The sequence below is a fragment of the Protobothrops mucrosquamatus genome, unplaced genomic scaffold, assembly GCF_001527695.2.
Source record: "Protobothrops mucrosquamatus isolate PMUCROS unplaced genomic scaffold, P.Mucros_1.0 scaffold2181, whole genome shotgun sequence".
Lineage (NCBI taxonomy): Eukaryota > Metazoa > Chordata > Lepidosauria > Squamata > Viperidae > Protobothrops > Protobothrops mucrosquamatus.
In genome coordinates, this window is record NW_015388274.1 from 129128 (window position 1) to 146923 (window position 17796).

A 17796-nucleotide genomic window follows, 5' to 3' on the forward strand; every position below is an offset into this window, starting at 1 on the left:
GTACTCTATTTTAACTTCATTTTAGACTGTATTTTACTCCAATTTCATCTTAAGTCATATATTATTCTAGTTCCATTTTAAACTGTATTTTATCAAATTTTATTTTAAATTGCTTTATTAGACTTTGGTAATGATCTGTTATTGGAACTTTGCACTTTGATATGGCCCAAGGGCTAATCAATAAAGATTATTATTATTATTATTAAAACATAGTATTTAAGCTATAATTTCAAGAACTATAGGAAACTATCTCGTTAAAAATATTAAAGAAATGTAGAAGCTCTATTTGGCCAATTAGAAGGAATAAATTGTAACACATACTGTGATATTTTATTCTGTATCTATTTAAATCTTCCAATAATTAAATCAACTAGTACTTCAGGGTTAAAACTGAAGAACAGAAGTAGGAGGTTTAGAAGACATGTCTCCTGTTTGTTGTCAATTATATGCGGTCATGTAAGTTTTTCTCAATGTTTGGGGAACTTAAAAGTTGTTTAGTACACATGTTTAAAGTCTTTTTCATATAAGAATCCAAAGATTCTGAATATGTTTTCTTAGGATTTAGTGCTCGAACTGGTGTTTGGATACCGCGGTAGAGATGGCAGAAACAATGTGCACTATTTGAATGATGGTGCTGACATAATTTATCATACAGCATCAGTTGGGATTCTGTACAATGTGGCAACAGGTAGGAAAACTACATATCTAAAAGTAAGTAGTGTGAAACATTATTCATGTTCCCTTCTGTAATGATAATTTCCCCCCTCCAGATGTAATACTGAGCTTGAAATAATACATATACATTTTTCTCTTTAGGTTCTCAATCTTTTTATCAGGAACATAATGATGACATTTTGTGCCTCACAATAAATCAACATCCCAAATTTGGCAACCTTGTGGCATCGGGCCAAGTAGGTATGTTTCAATTTTTTAAGAAAAAAACAATATATACTATAACTGAGCAGATAGCCAGATGAGTTCATGAAGAGAAGAAAGTATTTAGTTATACTGCTTCTGATTGGTCAGTTATTGGAGTCAATTAAATTTATTCTTATATCATTAAAAATATTCACAAATCTATTCCTGTTTTACAATGCCAATTATATTTTCATCCCAGCATTCATCAAAATGATTATTAAATTTGGTGAGCCCCACTTAAGCATTCTTTATTCTATACAGCACTATGAAGCCTGCTATATGCCAACTATAGTATTTTAAATAATAAAATAGCCATAGCTATGAAATGAAGAAAAGGTTTCAAAGAATACTGGCTGAAGAGAAGATTTCTATAGCTTGTAGATAAACAAATTACATATAACCACATGCTCTGTCTTGTGAAGGTTGAAAAACAATACTACAATTAGATCTCAAATTTCAGTAAACGGATTTTGCACAAAATTCTGCTATGATTTATGTCATTTGTGAATGATGTCAAGATACAATTGACACGAAATAGTCATTGTTGTGATACATCACAATCACGATAATACAAATGATATAATGTGTTATGCAAATTATTCTGTCATTTATATTAATTTACATAATGCATTATGTGACATCATAACCTAAATGGCTCAAATGGCATAACTTGTGTTGCTGCAGTGGAATTTTCTTCAGTTTACTGAACTTTGGACAATAACAGGCACCCTTTCCTAATTAGTTTGTTTAAAAAAATCATTGTACTACTCTTTATTCTTTCATTCTAATATGATTCCCTGAAGATAATTAAATGGAGCTTTCTCCTCTTAGTCTATGTTAGGAAGAGAAAGAATTACCCCAAATAAAACATTAAAAAGATGAAATAATTGAAAAGCAATTACTGCAAATAATCCTATCCCCCATAATTATAACCTATCTTCAGTCAGATTGGATAAACACATTATGCATAGTCCTAATTTTGAGGAAAAAACTACAGTTTGAGAACACCTGTGGTATCGCATGGAATTAGAAAAAGAGAAATTTTAGTATAAGGGCAGTTTTTCATTCACATAATACTGTGTTTCATTGTTTGGATAACCTGTGAACTGTCTCAAAGTAGCTAAGATAATAAATTTTCTGCACTTCTGTGGATTGCTTCAAAAAGAACACAATGAGGTGATCTGTCTTTAGCTAAATAACATTTCTCTGCAAATGGAAAACTCCATATAATTTAGATATATAATCTACACGATCGATGTAAAAAAGTCTCTGTTTTTGCTCTGAACAGTTTATCTTGTGCTTGGGAACAGCATCTAACTACATAGAGATAGCTTAAGTTTAGATTTATTTTTGAGAATAAATTAAAATTATACCACACATATATACATTATCATCTTTTTTGTTTGTAATTATTTTTCTACTGGTTTTCCATTACAGGAGACTCAGCAGACATGTCAAGTAAGAAAAAAGCTAAATTTTAATATCTTCAATTATAACTAAGATTTTCTGTTATTTAGTGTGTTGTAAATAACTGATTACATGGTATTAAAAATATTACTGGTTTTTTAATTCAAAACATAAAATTTAACCATTTTTAAATGCTCAAAATTTCCCTTAATTGAAATAAAAATATTCATTCTTTGTAATGATGATGTTATTGTTAGTAATAAACCATTTCTGAACTACATTTCTGTTGAGCCTATTCCTTTTCAATAAATTGTAATTTTTCAAGTCTATTTTCCAAATATGTATGTTATCCTATTAGGTTTTAGTGGCACCTGTGACAACATATTTATCCTTGTCAGGCTTCTGGGAGCAACCTGGGTTAGACCAGAACAAGTCTTTGAGTTCTGATTAATAAGATTTATTAAGAGACATAAAAGTAGCATAACATTTCTGGCAGCACTCTACTTTCAATGAAAAATCTGTATCTAGGCAAATCAGGGCAGAAGGATTTGCTTCTCGTTCATAAATGTTTGCTTCTTTTGTAAAAGAGAAGAAAACTGTAGGTGATGGTTGTCTTGGACTGACTACATGATTAATAGGAGATTCACAAGGCACCTGCCAAGCACATCCTTCCCAGTGTGTGGGAGATGCGATCCATCTCTTGCCAAGCTTCCTTTATGTGGGTAGAGCAGTCCATGACCGAGAAATGCAAACCCTTCTTAGCAGCAGCATCTGCACAGGCACTTGTTTCTTTCCAGAATCCTGTTTTCTCCTATGCAGTAACAGTCATCTGGCAAGTGGTTGAAAATACAGCCTGGTTTTTCCAATTTCTTTACCTTCCTATCCAGGGCTACGTTGTCTCCATTTAAGGGCATTGTGGCCCACAACTAAACTCCAGTGAAACATTTCTAGAAAACTAAATTTAAACTCATGAATTGGCATTTGGCATAAAGTATTATTGGTTAAAACACATTTTTTCTTTCAGATCTAAAAAGAGTTTAGGATTGCAAGAGAAAACTTAGTAGGAATGAGGTTATACTTACTAAACGTAACTTTTTAAAAGAACAAATGTAAATGTTAAAAAAAATGAAATATGTTTTAAGACAAATTTAAATGCTTTTAATATTAAATGCCCTACAAGCTTTCTTTAACAAAATTAATTATTGCTGTTCTTGTATTTGTTCAGCAACAGCGCCTTGTATTCATGTGTGGGACGCAATGAACAAACAGACATTGTCTGTACTGCGATGTTACCATTCAAAAGGAGTTTGTTCAGTTGGATTTAGTGCCACTGGCAAGCTTCTTCTGTCTGTTGGTTTGGATCCTGAACATACCATTACCATTTGGAAATGGCAAGAAGGTAGGCAAATATTCACTCTGTCTGACACTAGGAAATTTCTATGAGAGTTTTCAAGAGTCTGTATTTACTTCAAACTAGGATTAAAGAAATCTTGCTGAAATATCACTCATAATTTACACAGCAATGAACCTTTTGATTGAATGAAGTATTTTTTTTCTCTGTTTCTCCACCTGATTATGCATGATGGACAGAGGGCCAATGAAGGCCACTTTTAAATTCTGGAATAGGGTGTAAAACCACAATTTGCACTCAAAATAAAATTGGGAGTATCAGCCTGTATGGTACAATAAAGGAGGTGGTAGGGTTTGGAGCAGTGTTTCTCAACCTTGACAATTTTAAGGCATGTGGACTTCAACTCCCAGAATTCCACAGCCAGCAATGCTGGCTATGGAATTCTGGGAGTTGAAGTCCACATGCCTTAAAATTGTCAAGGTTGAGAAACACTGGTTGGAGGATGAAGGGGTACATAGAGAAGTAAATGTCTATTTAAGCAGAAAAAACTTCTGTTAAAATACTAGTTGAAAGGAATCATTTTCTTAATAAGATAAACCAGGGATGTTCTTAGTGTAGTAAAATTAGGAATAACCTACAATAAAAATTGGCAAACTGCCCAAAATGCTGAATGTCACTTGATAATGTGAAAAGAGGCATTATCCTTTTGAAGAAAATCATGTACATTGTCTAGCTTAGACAGCGGCAATATTTACAAAGGCATTGAAAAACTATCTGCACCTTATTCACTGTGGAGAGAACACAATCCTAAGAATAAATGAGCAGATTGTCCAACTTCTTAAAAAGTCATCAAAAATTCATGAGAAATATGATTTATAAGTTGCATGAAAACCAAGAGAGATTGCTTGTCAGTCTGAACTGAATTATCATGCTTTTAAAATTCCCATATCAAAATTTACAGGCAGTTAATTGTAAAGTACTTGTATGCTTTTCTTGCAAATCAAATGGTAAATTTCTCTGAAAACCAACTTATATGCCTTTTGAAGTTTTTTTGAGAAGTTAATAAGCAGGAAAGGCAGGTGATCTCTAATGGTTCATTTATCAGAAACTGGTAATCAGAGATTGCATTCAGACACCCATCTTTCTTTAAAAGATGTGAGACACGGCACCCCAGACAAAATCTATAAGTTCTATTGGAGAAAGAAGTGATAAATCATTTCAGTATTCTGACAAGGAAATCCAATGGTAATATCAACCAGTTAGTTTAGTTTATTAATTAGCCCATAGGCCATATCAAAATATAGAGTTCCAAACATATAATATTAATAAAATCCTATAAAATCAATTTAAAATGAAGTTGGGGTAAAATACAACAATTTAATAGGTAGACAAGTAAAATAAGATAAAATTGTATTTCGGTATCAGCCCTACAATCTACCCCAATCAGTCCCACATATGCCAATCTTATCCAAACCATTTTGCTCAAGTACTGTGCTGTAAGGGCATCAGTGTGATTCTGGAAGATGACATCTCTCCCCCTGCCAAGTCATGCCAGAAGATAGCCAGTGAACTACTTGGGAAGAGCAGAGGCAAGTACAAGAAGCACTAGTGTTTCTAATGTGGCTGAATTAAAGCTGGACATCCCGTGATGATATGCCCAGAGGCAAAAGTTCAGTAGTGAATATACATATATACTGTTGAACATTAGAACCATGAACTAAGGCCAATTTGATGTTGTCAGAGCAGAAAATCAAGACTGAATATTGACATTCTGAAAATCAGTGAACTGAAATGCATTGGAATGGGTCACTTTTACATCAAAGGAACATCAAATTTACTGAGGAATAGAAAGATAATAAAAGAAATGGAATAGCCTTTGTTATTAATGGTGCCAAAGTGTTCTTGAATAACCACTGAAAAAATGATAGAATTATCTCAACTTAGTTCAAGTCAAACAAATGAATATTATACTGTAGTGATCCAAACCTATGGTATAATCACAAATTCAGCAAAATATTGAGAACTTGCAACATTTTGTCAACACAGTATCACAAATGTTTCCCTGGTTTGGAAGTTCTCTTGATACAGCCTAAATTATTACTTATGCCTTTTTTGCCACATTATCACACTGCTGGCTCATACTCAGTTTGCGATCAACTACTATTGCAAGATCATTTACACAAGTACCTTTAACCGGAGCATTTGACTTTTATTACTTGAGAGAAGAACTTTGCATTTGTCTTTTTTTACATCAGCTACACCCAGCTTTAATTTGTTCAGAACTTTCTGGATAGAAATTGCTACTGAGAACTCATGTTATGAATCAACAGAGGGCAACTTGAAAAACTACAGTGACTATTAAATAACTCTCTCTTAGATCTCATAGGTCTAGTGCTCTGTTCTAGAAGCAGAAGGCTAAGGCATATGAAATAATTTACTATCCTAAAAAGCCTTTGCAATTTAAATATCATTTGATATCTTCTGCCTGTACAATGGGTATTAAATATGATGTCATACATGGTTTCAACCATACTTTGTAGAGCAGGGGTGTCAAACTTGCAACGTCACATGACATGTCGTGACGTATCGCGACTTTTTTTCCATTGCCGGCAATGGGGTGGGTGTGGTTTCACCATGACGCATCCAGCCTGCGGGCCGACAGTTTGACATCCCTGTTGTAGAGCCTTGATGGCGCAGTGGTTAGAATGCAATTCGAGTCTCACCAGCTCAAGGTTGACTCAGCCTTCATCCTTCCAAGGTCAGTAAAATGAGGATCCAGATTGTTGGGGGAAATATGGTGACTTTGTAAACTGCTTAGAGTGGGCTGTAAAGCACTGTGAAGCGATATATAAGTCTAAGTGCTATTGCTTACTTGTAGAGAAAGAAGCTTTAGGTCCTGGATTATACTTATTAGCACCAGTTAATCACTAGTGAGCACCAATATCTCTCATATTAACCTGCACGTAAATAGGAATACTTATTTAATTAGACTACTTACATGAGCAACATAATGTGTGGATAATACATCATCACAGATCCCTCTTCAAACTGATACAGTTACTAAAAAAATATGATACTCATTATGGAATGGGAAATAATACAGGGGTTAATAGCAAGATGAGATATAAGAAATTTAGAATTGTATATAATTTCCAGATTGTTTTTAAAGTTTTAACCACTAAAATTTCATAAGTGAATAACAATTTTCATTAACAAAGATAAAAATAAAAAAATTATTATTAGCAATAATGTTATTATCAGTATCAGTAAAGAAAATGACCAAATATGTAATTTATTTTTCTTTTATTTCCTGGGCTTGGTTTTAGGAAGACAGGGTTTAATGATAGAAAACAACTATACCTGAAAGATTATTGTTTAAGACACTATTTGTTTTCACTATTTCTTGATACAATTATGTATATCTGAATGTAAAGTATAATTAACTCTTCCCACTAGGTGCCAAAATTGCGAGTAGAGCCGGTCATAACCAACGTATTTTTGTAGCAGAATTCAGGCCTGATTCCGACACTCAGTTTGTTTCAGTAGGAGTAAAACATGTGAGATTTTGGACCCTTGCTGGAAGAGCCCTTCTTAGTAAAAAAGGACAGACAAGTTCAATAGAAGATGCACGAATGCAAACCATGCTCTCTGTGGCATTTGGAGCTGTACGTAATTTAAAAGAATATTTTAAAATATTAATCAACTTTAAAACCACTCTTTGTAATTGCTGCTTAGTATATTTTCTCACTCATGACTCAAGAGTCATCCAATCCAGAAAGGACTAGGGAAGGCTGTATATTGCTTGAGCAATGACTGCATGGTGCTATGAATACAGTATGTGTCATTTGTGGGGAAAAGCTGATAGTTTTAGCTATTGTGTAGCACACAGGTGCCCTTTCAAAAAGCAGAGTATTGCTAGGTTTCTCAAATAAGTCCCAAAGATTCTTTTAAACAATTCCGTGGATATAGAATAAAAAAGAAAGTACTAGAAAGTACTTAAGAAGTGATCATACTGCTTAGGAATCCCTATAAGCAAAAATGTAGGTAAAGTCTCAGATCAGTTACTGAAGAATAATTGTGATCAGTGCTATTAAAGGACAGTAAGAAGTAGACAACACTAGATTCCTGCCCTTGTCTTCGGTTGCAAAATGACTAAAGTTTTTTTTCCTCCCAAACTCAGAACTAAAGTCAGATTGGGATTGTGGATTGGGCACAATGTTCTGTATAAATTGTCCTTTTATAGTAAATGCTTGTATTCATTCCTTTTTGAAATCAGATGATGGACATATTTTTCCCCCTTTTCAGAATAATTTGACATTTACAGGTACCATCAGTGGAGATGTGTGTGTTTGGAAGGACCACATATTGAATCGAATTGTGGGCAAAGCTCATAATGGTCCTATATTTGCAATGTATACGACATTACGTGATGGCTTAATTGTAACTGGAGGCAAAGAGAGGCCGTGAGTCTTGTTTTCTTATATGAATATATTTTGTTTCTTTGTTTCTTTCATTTGTTGGCCACCCATCTTACCATAGGGCAGCTATGGTAGTAATTTTACAAACGCTAGTAGTAATTTTTACAAATGTAGTAATTTTACAAAATAACTAATGGATACACAAATGTATTATAATAAATTTTATTGTAATTGTATTTGTAAAGTATTTACAATGGATAATGCACCTATCTTGTCTACATTGACAGATATAGTTAATCAGTAGTGATGTCAGTCGTGGCTGTTTCTATCTAGTTACTTTCAGGGGGGGAAATGATGCATATTATGAGTAAATCAAAGAGATGGATTTCAGTTTTTCTTTTCCACCCAAGAGGATGTATTTGGAGCTGCTGATTATATCTCCTCGGTAGTTCTGCATGACTAGTTGTAATCTTCTAGTCAAGTAAAACAAATATCTACTTGTAGAAAAAGTAGTAATTGTCATGTGACTTTATTATGTTGCATCTCTTTTCCTATTTTCCTATGTGTTTAGTGGAATTAAGTGTTTTACATAGACTATAGTAAATAATTTTCTCTTGCAAAGGAAATAATTAATTGTATGCTTAATGATTCAAGACCACTGTTTTTCAATCTTGGCAGCTTGAAGATATGTGGACTTCAATTTCCAAAATTCTGAGAGTTGGAGTCTACATATCTTCAAGCTGCCAAGGTTGACAAACACTGTTCTAGATTGCATTAAAAGTTTAGGGAGTCTTTATACCAAGTGAAGGAAATTATCTTATTCTCAGCAACTCATACAATAATCTTAATTCTGATATCCTGAGATCATTAAATGAAAACTCCTACATAATCAGATATCACTTATCAGCCATGGAAAAATCATTTTGGTATTACAAAATTGGTTTAAATACCATAATGACTTTTGAAGAGTACAAACTGAGGCATTATCATTTTTTAAATACTGAATTTCTGTTGAATTGTTTACTAGTTAATGAATAATACTTGGTTTTAGGGACTTTCATATGTTTTCTCTGAAAAGACTCTTTCTTATTTTGGCTAGATCAAAAGAAGGAGGTGCACTTAAACTATGGGATCAGGAACTTAGAAGATGTCGCGCCTTTAGATTAGAGACAGGACAAGTAATTGACTGTGTCCGTTCGGTGTGCAGAGGCAAAGTAAGTCAATAATGCAATATGGCCCAGACCAAAGGTAGATATATAAATAACTGATATTGTGTCTTGTTTCCATGTTTTATCATTAAAAGTTACAGAAATTAAAACATACATTTAAAAAATAGTAACAAATTATATTAATTCCTGTTGCTTCGTAACAGTTGGGATGGTAGGCACAGAATTTTGAAACCATGTTATGGGCACTGCCCTCAAATGGCTGCCATTGTGTTTCCAGTCATAAAACATGTGTTTATGTTTTGATAGGGGGTCATGGCAACAGATGGTCAGACTGGGTGTGGCTAACAACCCCCCCTTATTTGATTGTTTATTAAATTTAGAGGCCACTTGCCTCTAGAATGACTTTGGGCATCTTATACTTAAAAAGATAGAAAGCAAAGATAGAAAACAAAAGAATGATTATATGCATCTAGACAAACCACAATCTATATATCATGAAACACAATCAACAGGGCTCTGCAACCACTGTATCCCAAGACCTGGGAGAACAGCCAAGTTTTTAAGGAACTTCTGGAAGGTCATCAGGATGGCAACCACACACATCTCTGGGGGAGCATGATTCCACTGCAACAGAGAAGGGACACTTCCTGGATCCTGACAGAGGGCATTGTTTGATCAAGAGGATCCAAAGCACACCAGTTCTGCCCCATCTTACCAGATTAGCAAAACCCATGGGACACAGGTGATTCCTCAAATAATATAGCCCCATGCCATGAAGGGCATTACAGATAATAAACAGCACCTTGAATTGCACCTGGAAGCCTACTAGCAATTAATGCAGTTTGCAGAGAGTGGTATAATGAGGCACCCCCAACACTGCCTATATCACTCTGTTCTGGACCAGCTGCAGCTTCCAAGGCAGCCTCATGTACAACATATGGCAATCACCCAAAAGCGTCCCATCTCCCTAGCTTCCAAAAATGTTCTCTACCAATTCAGTTTACCTTTCCTTTCACAGGAAGCAACTACATTGTCAAATAAGGTATTGACTGTAGCCACCTATTATTTTATTTATTAAGAAATAAATAAATGAGTATTTGAAGGAGTTGGGTATATTGTTAGAAATACAAATTAGAGTTAAGGTAAGTGGCTTACTTGACAACCTCCAACTACCCATTTATTTATTTTCTAATGAAAAAATTAAAAATAATATATGGGGAGGGAATCTGGCAGGTGGTGTGGGAGATTTGGAGAGCATACGGTGTTTATGTATGCCATATTGGAAAATTAGATTTTAAATCCAGGAACAGACAACGTTTAGGTCATTGTTCTTTCCAAAGTGATTTGGATGGGCCAATGTCCATTTGGTCACATAAGTGGGCAATTGGGGATTTTTATGTATTGTGTATGTGTTTGTGTGTGTGTGCGCATGTGTTCCTGTGAATGTGAATTTCAAGTAGTTCTTTGCAAATCTAGGAAATTTATTTATAACCTTATAGAAATTTTTTGCTTATTTTTTTTTAACATTGGAGGGAAATTGCACCTGTTGGATTTCTCTATTTGTTGCCAAGTGGTAGCACAATCTTCCAGAAAATGCCATTCAGCTTTAATTTTCAATGTGTCAAAAGTGGAAAATTATTAAGTAGATTGAATGCATTTATTCTGTCATCTCTATTTAAATTAAATTTAAATTTAACTTAACAGAACACAAATATATTTTATTTTTGTCCCAGCCACTTTTGGATACTCCTAAGACACCATACTCTGGCTGCAGCATTCATGACAACTAGAAGATGACAGCACAGAATTGGAGTTTTCAGTATTTGCTGTCTAGTAGGCATCCACATGTTTGCAACCCAGACAGAGCAGTCCTAGGATAAACCCTATCACATATTCTCAATGATTAAATGAGTTTCTCTTTGTCTTATAGTATCAGAAAATATCTTGTTTCCTCTGATGGAGAAACTTAGCTGTTACACTAAGTTTGCTTTCTGTTTATTATATGTATAATTATTAAAATTATAAATTATTAAATTGTACAATGACCATTAATTCACTATTGTTCTAGGGAAAAATTCTTGTTGGGACACGAAATGCTGAAATCATAGAAGTTGGAGAGAAAAATGCTGCCTGTAACATTCTGATTAATGGGCACATGGATGGGCCTATCTGGGGATTGGCAACCCACCCATCTCGTGATCTTTTTCTTTCTGCAGCAGAAGATGGAACAGTCAGACTTTGGGATATTGCTGACAAAGTAAGTGTAAAAATGGCATTTAAGAAGTTACAGTAAGTTATTTATTTATTGAACATCTATGCCACTCATCTTGCCAAAGCGATTCTAGGTGGCTTGGTAATTAAATAAATGATACATTTTTCAACCCATTTTGTAAAGTATTACCAGGAGATAAGGTAATATTTATAGGAAAAGAAAGCATTGTGTCATTTAACATGCTATTCTAATTTTAATTTCATTTTATGGAACTATTGCAGAAAATGGTGAACAAAGTCAATTTGGGCCATGCAGCACGTACTGTATCATACAGCCCAGAAGGTGACATGGTAGCAATTGGCATGAAAAATGGAGAATTTATTATCCTATTAGTGAACTCTCTGAAGATATGGGGGAAGAAAAGAGACAGACGATCTGCCATCCAAGACATCAGGTGAGAAATCATATACAGTATCTCTCGCTTGCTCCACGGAACAAATGTGACATCTGCACTTGGGTTTTATTACTGGATATGATGCTTATCCAGATACGGTGCTATTGCATTTCATTCATCTATTAATGGTTTAGCAGATGGAGTGTTCTAGCACTACCATTCACCATTCACCATTTTCAAGGTGTATGTGCAAGCAGAAGGAAATAAAAGAAGTTGAAGTATGAAAATGCCTTGGATAGGGGGAAGTAGAATAATTTTCAGCATGCAGCAGAAAAGATCCAAACAGCAGTTTAACATCTTGAGCTTTTTAAATGAGTTATTTGGTAAATTAGAATGAATTTAAAACTTTTTTTTCTGCATAGGTTCAGCCCAGATTCCCATTACTTAGCAGTGGGTTCAAGTGAAAATGCAGTTGACTTTTATGACCTGACACTGGGGCCTCCTCTTAACCGAGCCAGCTATTGCAAAGACATCCCAAGCTTTGTTATTCAAATGGACTTTTCTGCAGATAGCTGTTATCTTCAGGTAAGGAAATAATGTGGATTTTTTGTTATGCGTTTTTTTCATTTACATCATGAACATTTTTTTAAAGGTTAAATCTTGTAATCTTTGACGACAGTATGAATTTATAAGAGTTTGGTCTTGAGACAGGCTATTTCCTGTTGTTTTCAAACAGAGCGTCAACAGCCTAAGTAGGTATTATAGCAGAAATTTAATACATTTGTAAAAATTAAAGTTAGGAGATTTGGAGATTTCAAAGTCATACAAAACTAATAAATGCTACTCCTTAAAAAATGTCTTATTTTAAAATTCTTTGGGGTTTATCCATCAACTTTCTTATGTGGGTTAGGAGGAGGGGTAGTGATAACAGTAATAACAATACTTCATTACACAGCTATTGTATATTTTTGATATTTCAGAGCATCTCACTTACTGACTTCTTGTTCAGAGACCTTTCCAAGTTGTTGGAAAATGCTGAATGAGCAAAGTCAGTGGGGAAGCCTCAGGGAATGTTGCAAGTTGCTCTGATACATTCTCACCTGGCCTCCCTGTGTTTGTCCTGAGCTGCAGCATCCTTGTGCTTGGACTGTGGTCTACTTCCCTGGCCTCCCATGTGCTCATACTGCACCTTAGCTGCCCCTTTCCAATTCATCCACTGCCTGAGCTGGGCCTCCTGGTGTAGTGGTTAAAGTGCAATATCACAGACTACTCTGCCCATTGCCTGGAGTTCGATCCTGACTGGCTCAAGGTTGACTTAGCCTTCCATCCTTCTGAGGTCAGTAAAATGAGGACCCAGATTGTTGGGGGCAATATGCTGACTCTGTAAACCGCTATTGCTATGCTCCTTATCTGGAACTCCTGTCACTTCTCGCTTAACAAATTATCCATCTTGAGGTTACAAGAAGAACTGGGACTGCCGTCGCTAAATGATGCAGTCATGTGCCATCGCGCTTTACAACTGCATCACTTAGTGATGACAAGCCTGGTTCCAATTTCTGTTGTAACCTGATGACTGACTGTAATAGTTTAGCTAAGGCTTCTCTGGATATAGTTCTGGACCTTCAGTTTTTGTAACATGTTGGTAATGCAACTTAAGAATGCAAAATCTTTCTTATAGACTGCACAAATTTATTAGGATACTTATAAAGTTTATATTTACCTCTATGTGTTCTTAAAGGTGTCTACTGGGTCTTACAAAAGGCAAGTTTATGAAGTGCCTTCAGGAAAACAACTTCTGGATCAAACAGTGATTGATAGAATAACATGGGCCACGTGGACCAGGTAGATCAATATTTTATTGTTTAAAATATGACACATCATTTCCCACTGAAAAGAACATAAACCTATATACTTCTGCATACAGGTAGGTTGCAATTAGAGCAAGTTCAAATAGTGTGATATTCAATTCAATACAAACTATAAAGTGATACAACATTGCACTTAATGGAAGCATTTACATTCAGTTAATGTAAGGTTATTGCACACGGAGGCAGTTGCCATTGGGAGTTTAGACACTAATCATTTTGTGTGTGCAAAATGGAGAAAAGGAAGGTTCCATTCAAGGAAAGCTGAAAAAAGTAGAGGCTCATTTTGAGATAACAGGAGACAGCAGGTACTTTTTGCATATAAGTTTGTTCTCGTTTACTATCATAAAGCATTTTATTAAGAAACATATAAAATACATTTAGAAATTTTAATTGCTTACTTCTGTCAAGCTGGAACCAATTACTTTATTTTCCAAAGAAATATTCCATTACTGTAATGTGACTATTTTGGAATTCATTAACTGCACTAATTGAGACCTTTACCTGGTTCTGTATATTACAACAGGAGTACACATGTTGCAGCACCACAGCATCCAGCACCATTAGTCATTCTGGCTGGGGAAGTTTAGAAAAATTTGGAATTCTGCAGTTCAGCTTTATGTCTTACTGAATTTCCCCAAATAAAATAAGGACAATAAAAACATACCTCTTAGCAACTTACCTCTGGAAGCTGCAACTAATCAAGCAAGCTGCAGTGGGTGCAGTTTCCGGTGATTAATGGTTCCTCTGAGTTACACCGCTGTTTCACAAGTTACACTAGCTGGCAGTTGGTACAACTGAAGTTGCTGGTTATCATCTTTAAAGCTCTACATGGCACGCAGCTGAGTTATTTTCTGGATCCCTTCTCTCTGAGAGTACTAACTAGGTAATATAGGGAGGATGATCTTCCAGGTCCTTCCCTCAGATATTGTCATCTAATGGGATTCAGAGAGGTGCCTTCTATTTAGGTGACCCTACTCTTTGGCATAATCTTCTATCTGAGAGGACGAATTTTATAGACAAAATACAGTAAATATACGTGAAGACTACTAGTATAAGGTTATAAAATAATGATAATAGTTAATGTTATAATGATTCAGCTCTGACAATATAGTATACCTTGTTCTTTATTTCGTCCACTACATCAGAACATGTCCTCTTAGTTCCTTTCTTTTCCCTCTATTTCAGCATTCTAGGTGATGAAGTTGTTGGAATCTGGTCCCGGCATGCTGAGAAAGCGGATGTAAATTGTGCCTGTGTTTCTCACTCGGGAATTAGCCTTGTAACAGGCGATGATTTTGGCATGGTCAAGTTGTTTGACTTCCCTTGTTCAGAGAAGTTTGTAAGACCCTTTTCTTTCATTCAGTCACCAGGTCTTTTGATAGCTGAATTTGAAAGCTACCAGAGTATCCGCAGAAATATCAAGATGATGGGCACAGTGATGCAATTCGAACTTTGCCTGTTTTTAAATGTCTGTTGCAGACAGAGATTTGATTGTTCTGTCATGGCCACCAACTCTTTTTTAACTATACCATTATAGTTATATCATATTATACCATGTGGAGATCCCAAAAAGGTATAAATACAAATTTAGTTGTTATTGTCCCTTCATAAAGAATTGAGCAACAACCCAATTTTGCTTTCCCTTTCTGCCGTATCAGCCCAAGAAAACAGTGAAAGGGGACAAAGGAAAAATGCATATACACCTGCTATAGAACTGTGTTGAAATTAGATGCTACAGTATATTTAATGTGGTACCATGGATAGTTTTGTAGCGAGGGAGCAATATAAAGAGAAGGAATTCAGTAATGAGCCCTTATTAAAGATTATTTCAATAAAGTCAAGGTGATTTTTAAAAAATGTTAAACTAACAGAAAGTTTTCTGTTTATTGAAGGCAAAACATAAACGATTTTTAGGTCACTCAGCTCATGTGACTAATATTCGCTTTACAAGTGGCGACAGATATGTTGTCAGTGCTGGTGGAGATGATAGCAGGTATGTTAATTTCATTTGAATGTGAAAAAGACAAAATTCCATCAACACATCTTCTGCTCTTTCTGAAACTGCACTCAAGTAATTAATTGAATTAGCAGAAATTTATGTAATAATTGCTGGTCTACAGCATTCTTTATATATATATGTATATGTATGTATGTATATATATGTGTGTGTTTTCTGAGGTTTTCACGGGTGTTTGTATGTAGGTCTTTGGTTATTTGGGTTTTCTCCTGCGTAAAATTGGAAGTGTCTTGGCACTTCAGCTGTTTCGTAACAGCTGAACATTCCACAAACAATAACAGCCAACCAATCCACACAGCCAACCAATCCACCTACAGCAATTAAGCCAGCACTCCACACACACCCCCCACCAATATTTATAGAGAGGCGGCAGCTCCAATCACACCTTGCTCGCACAAGCACGAAGCTGAAGACCCCAGCCTGAAGATGACGAGTGGGACCTCGTTGAAACGTTGCCAAGAATCTTACACGGGAAAAGACCCGAATACACCAAGACCTGCATACCTGTACTCGTGAAAATCTACGAAAACAAATATATATACATACATACATACATACATACATATATATAACATTTTCCCTTTTAAAATCCATTAATCCTTAACATGTCTTATTCTTTTTCCTTCCCTTTTGTTTAAAAATGCAGTATATTTGTCTGGAAATGTGTCCATATGCCTCATTAAGAGACATGGAGACCTTCTCCGATAGATGGGACATGAAGTGACTAGCGCACTACGGGCTACAAAGAGAGTTCTCCAGTGCCCTTCATGCTTCAAGAAATGGTGCTGATAAAGACAGGTAGTGATCTGTCTGTCTGACTAAAGACTATCAGAAGCATGAACTACTGCAAATATTTTGAAATTAATCCTATTTCTAGCATATCTGATAGCCTATATCTCTTTCCCACTCACTGCCAGATATTGAAATACTTTGATAAAGAAGGAGTTTGGGCTCAATCTACAGTGCCCCAATAAAATTGTGGCTTATACTCAAGATATATTATTTCTGATCTAAATCTGTACAGTATATTGATGCATTTACTTTCATCGTGGATGTTTAAATACTGGGTACTCTATAATCAACAGAAGAATTCTTATTTTATTACTGAAAAGCAAACTACTGTGCTGGTCTTAAAACTTTTTTTTAAAGTGAAAAAAAAATAAAAAAAAATGAGTGGACCTCGAAAAGATTTGCTTAGTTTACCCAACTTTTAACCAATCAACCCATCCCCCTTAAGAATTGTTTGCTTCCAGGACCTGCATAATTGTATTGATTTTGAAGCCTGAATTGTAATCCTATTGGGTGACTGTGGGTAGACCTGTAGGAGCCCATTCTTCAAGGCAGACTTACTGTTTTTGTATCATTTGAGCATTAAATAAATTCTGCGAGCAGAATCACATTTGCTCACATTTTGAGTGCCTTGCCCGAAACCTAGAAGATCTAACTCCGTTTTTTGCCTTGTGAATAAATGTGTTATCAGTGAATGAGCAACTGCTTGTTTGTAAAACAATGCTGAAGAAAAGAGGGTTGAGTTCATTTTAGTGTTCAGGTATATAGAAGGAATAGACTGTCAACAGTTGCAAAAAAAAATCAATAGCAATAGGAATTATTTATTCCATATTTCTTGCATTTCTGGATGAAAACTTTATAAATTCAAAGTGAAATCAGCAATTCAATTGTATTTTATAGTGTTTTTTAAACAGAAGAAACAAGAATAGTTAAATTTCTTGTTCTTCAAGTCAAAATCAGTTCATACATGCATGTCCCCATCATTTTTAACCTCAGAACACATTCGTGATTATTTGTTTCAGAATGAAAATGTACCTACACATAGAAAAGTTACAGGGTAGTTAACTAGGGGATTTTTAAAACTTCTGTTCTGGAATCAATATGTAACTTCAGTATAATCACGTAGGTTGAAAATATTGGCAAATGAGAACCAAAACATTTTTGTAACTATAAATCCTTGCTACCAGGGCAGAATTAAGTCTCCTTTGTAAAAATGGATGCCATTGTAAAGTAGATCTTTATTGTGTGTCTTT

General features: G+C 35.0%; 1 protein-coding gene across 2 annotated transcripts in view; it reads left to right on the top strand.

The window, feature by feature from the left end:
- The window catches only part of EML5 (EMAP like 5), an 80563-nt gene extending 63682 nt beyond the window's left edge, over positions 1-16881 (top strand). The window contains exons 31-44 of one of the 2 annotated variants that reach the window (XM_015824285.1): positions 559-688; positions 817-915; positions 2356-2376; positions 3551-3724; positions 7133-7341; positions 7982-8139; positions 9194-9308; positions 11332-11520; positions 11757-11929; positions 12292-12454; positions 13608-13711; positions 14923-15076; positions 15630-15730; positions 16401-16881. In XM_015824285.1, the coding sequence (XP_015679771.1) occupies positions 559-688; positions 817-915; positions 2356-2376; positions 3551-3724; positions 7133-7341; positions 7982-8139; positions 9194-9308; positions 11332-11520; positions 11757-11929; positions 12292-12454; positions 13608-13711; positions 14923-15076; positions 15630-15730; positions 16401-16437 (1827 nt within the window). In that variant the 3' untranslated portion in view covers positions 16438-16881. The remainder of the gene's footprint in view (positions 1-558; positions 689-816; positions 916-2355; positions 2377-3550; positions 3725-7132; positions 7342-7981; positions 8140-9193; positions 9309-11331; positions 11521-11756; positions 11930-12291; positions 12455-13607; positions 13712-14922; positions 15077-15629; positions 15731-16400) is intronic. The other variant, XM_015824286.1, reaches the window with a different exon arrangement.
- Positions 16882-17796: the final 915 nt, after the last annotated feature.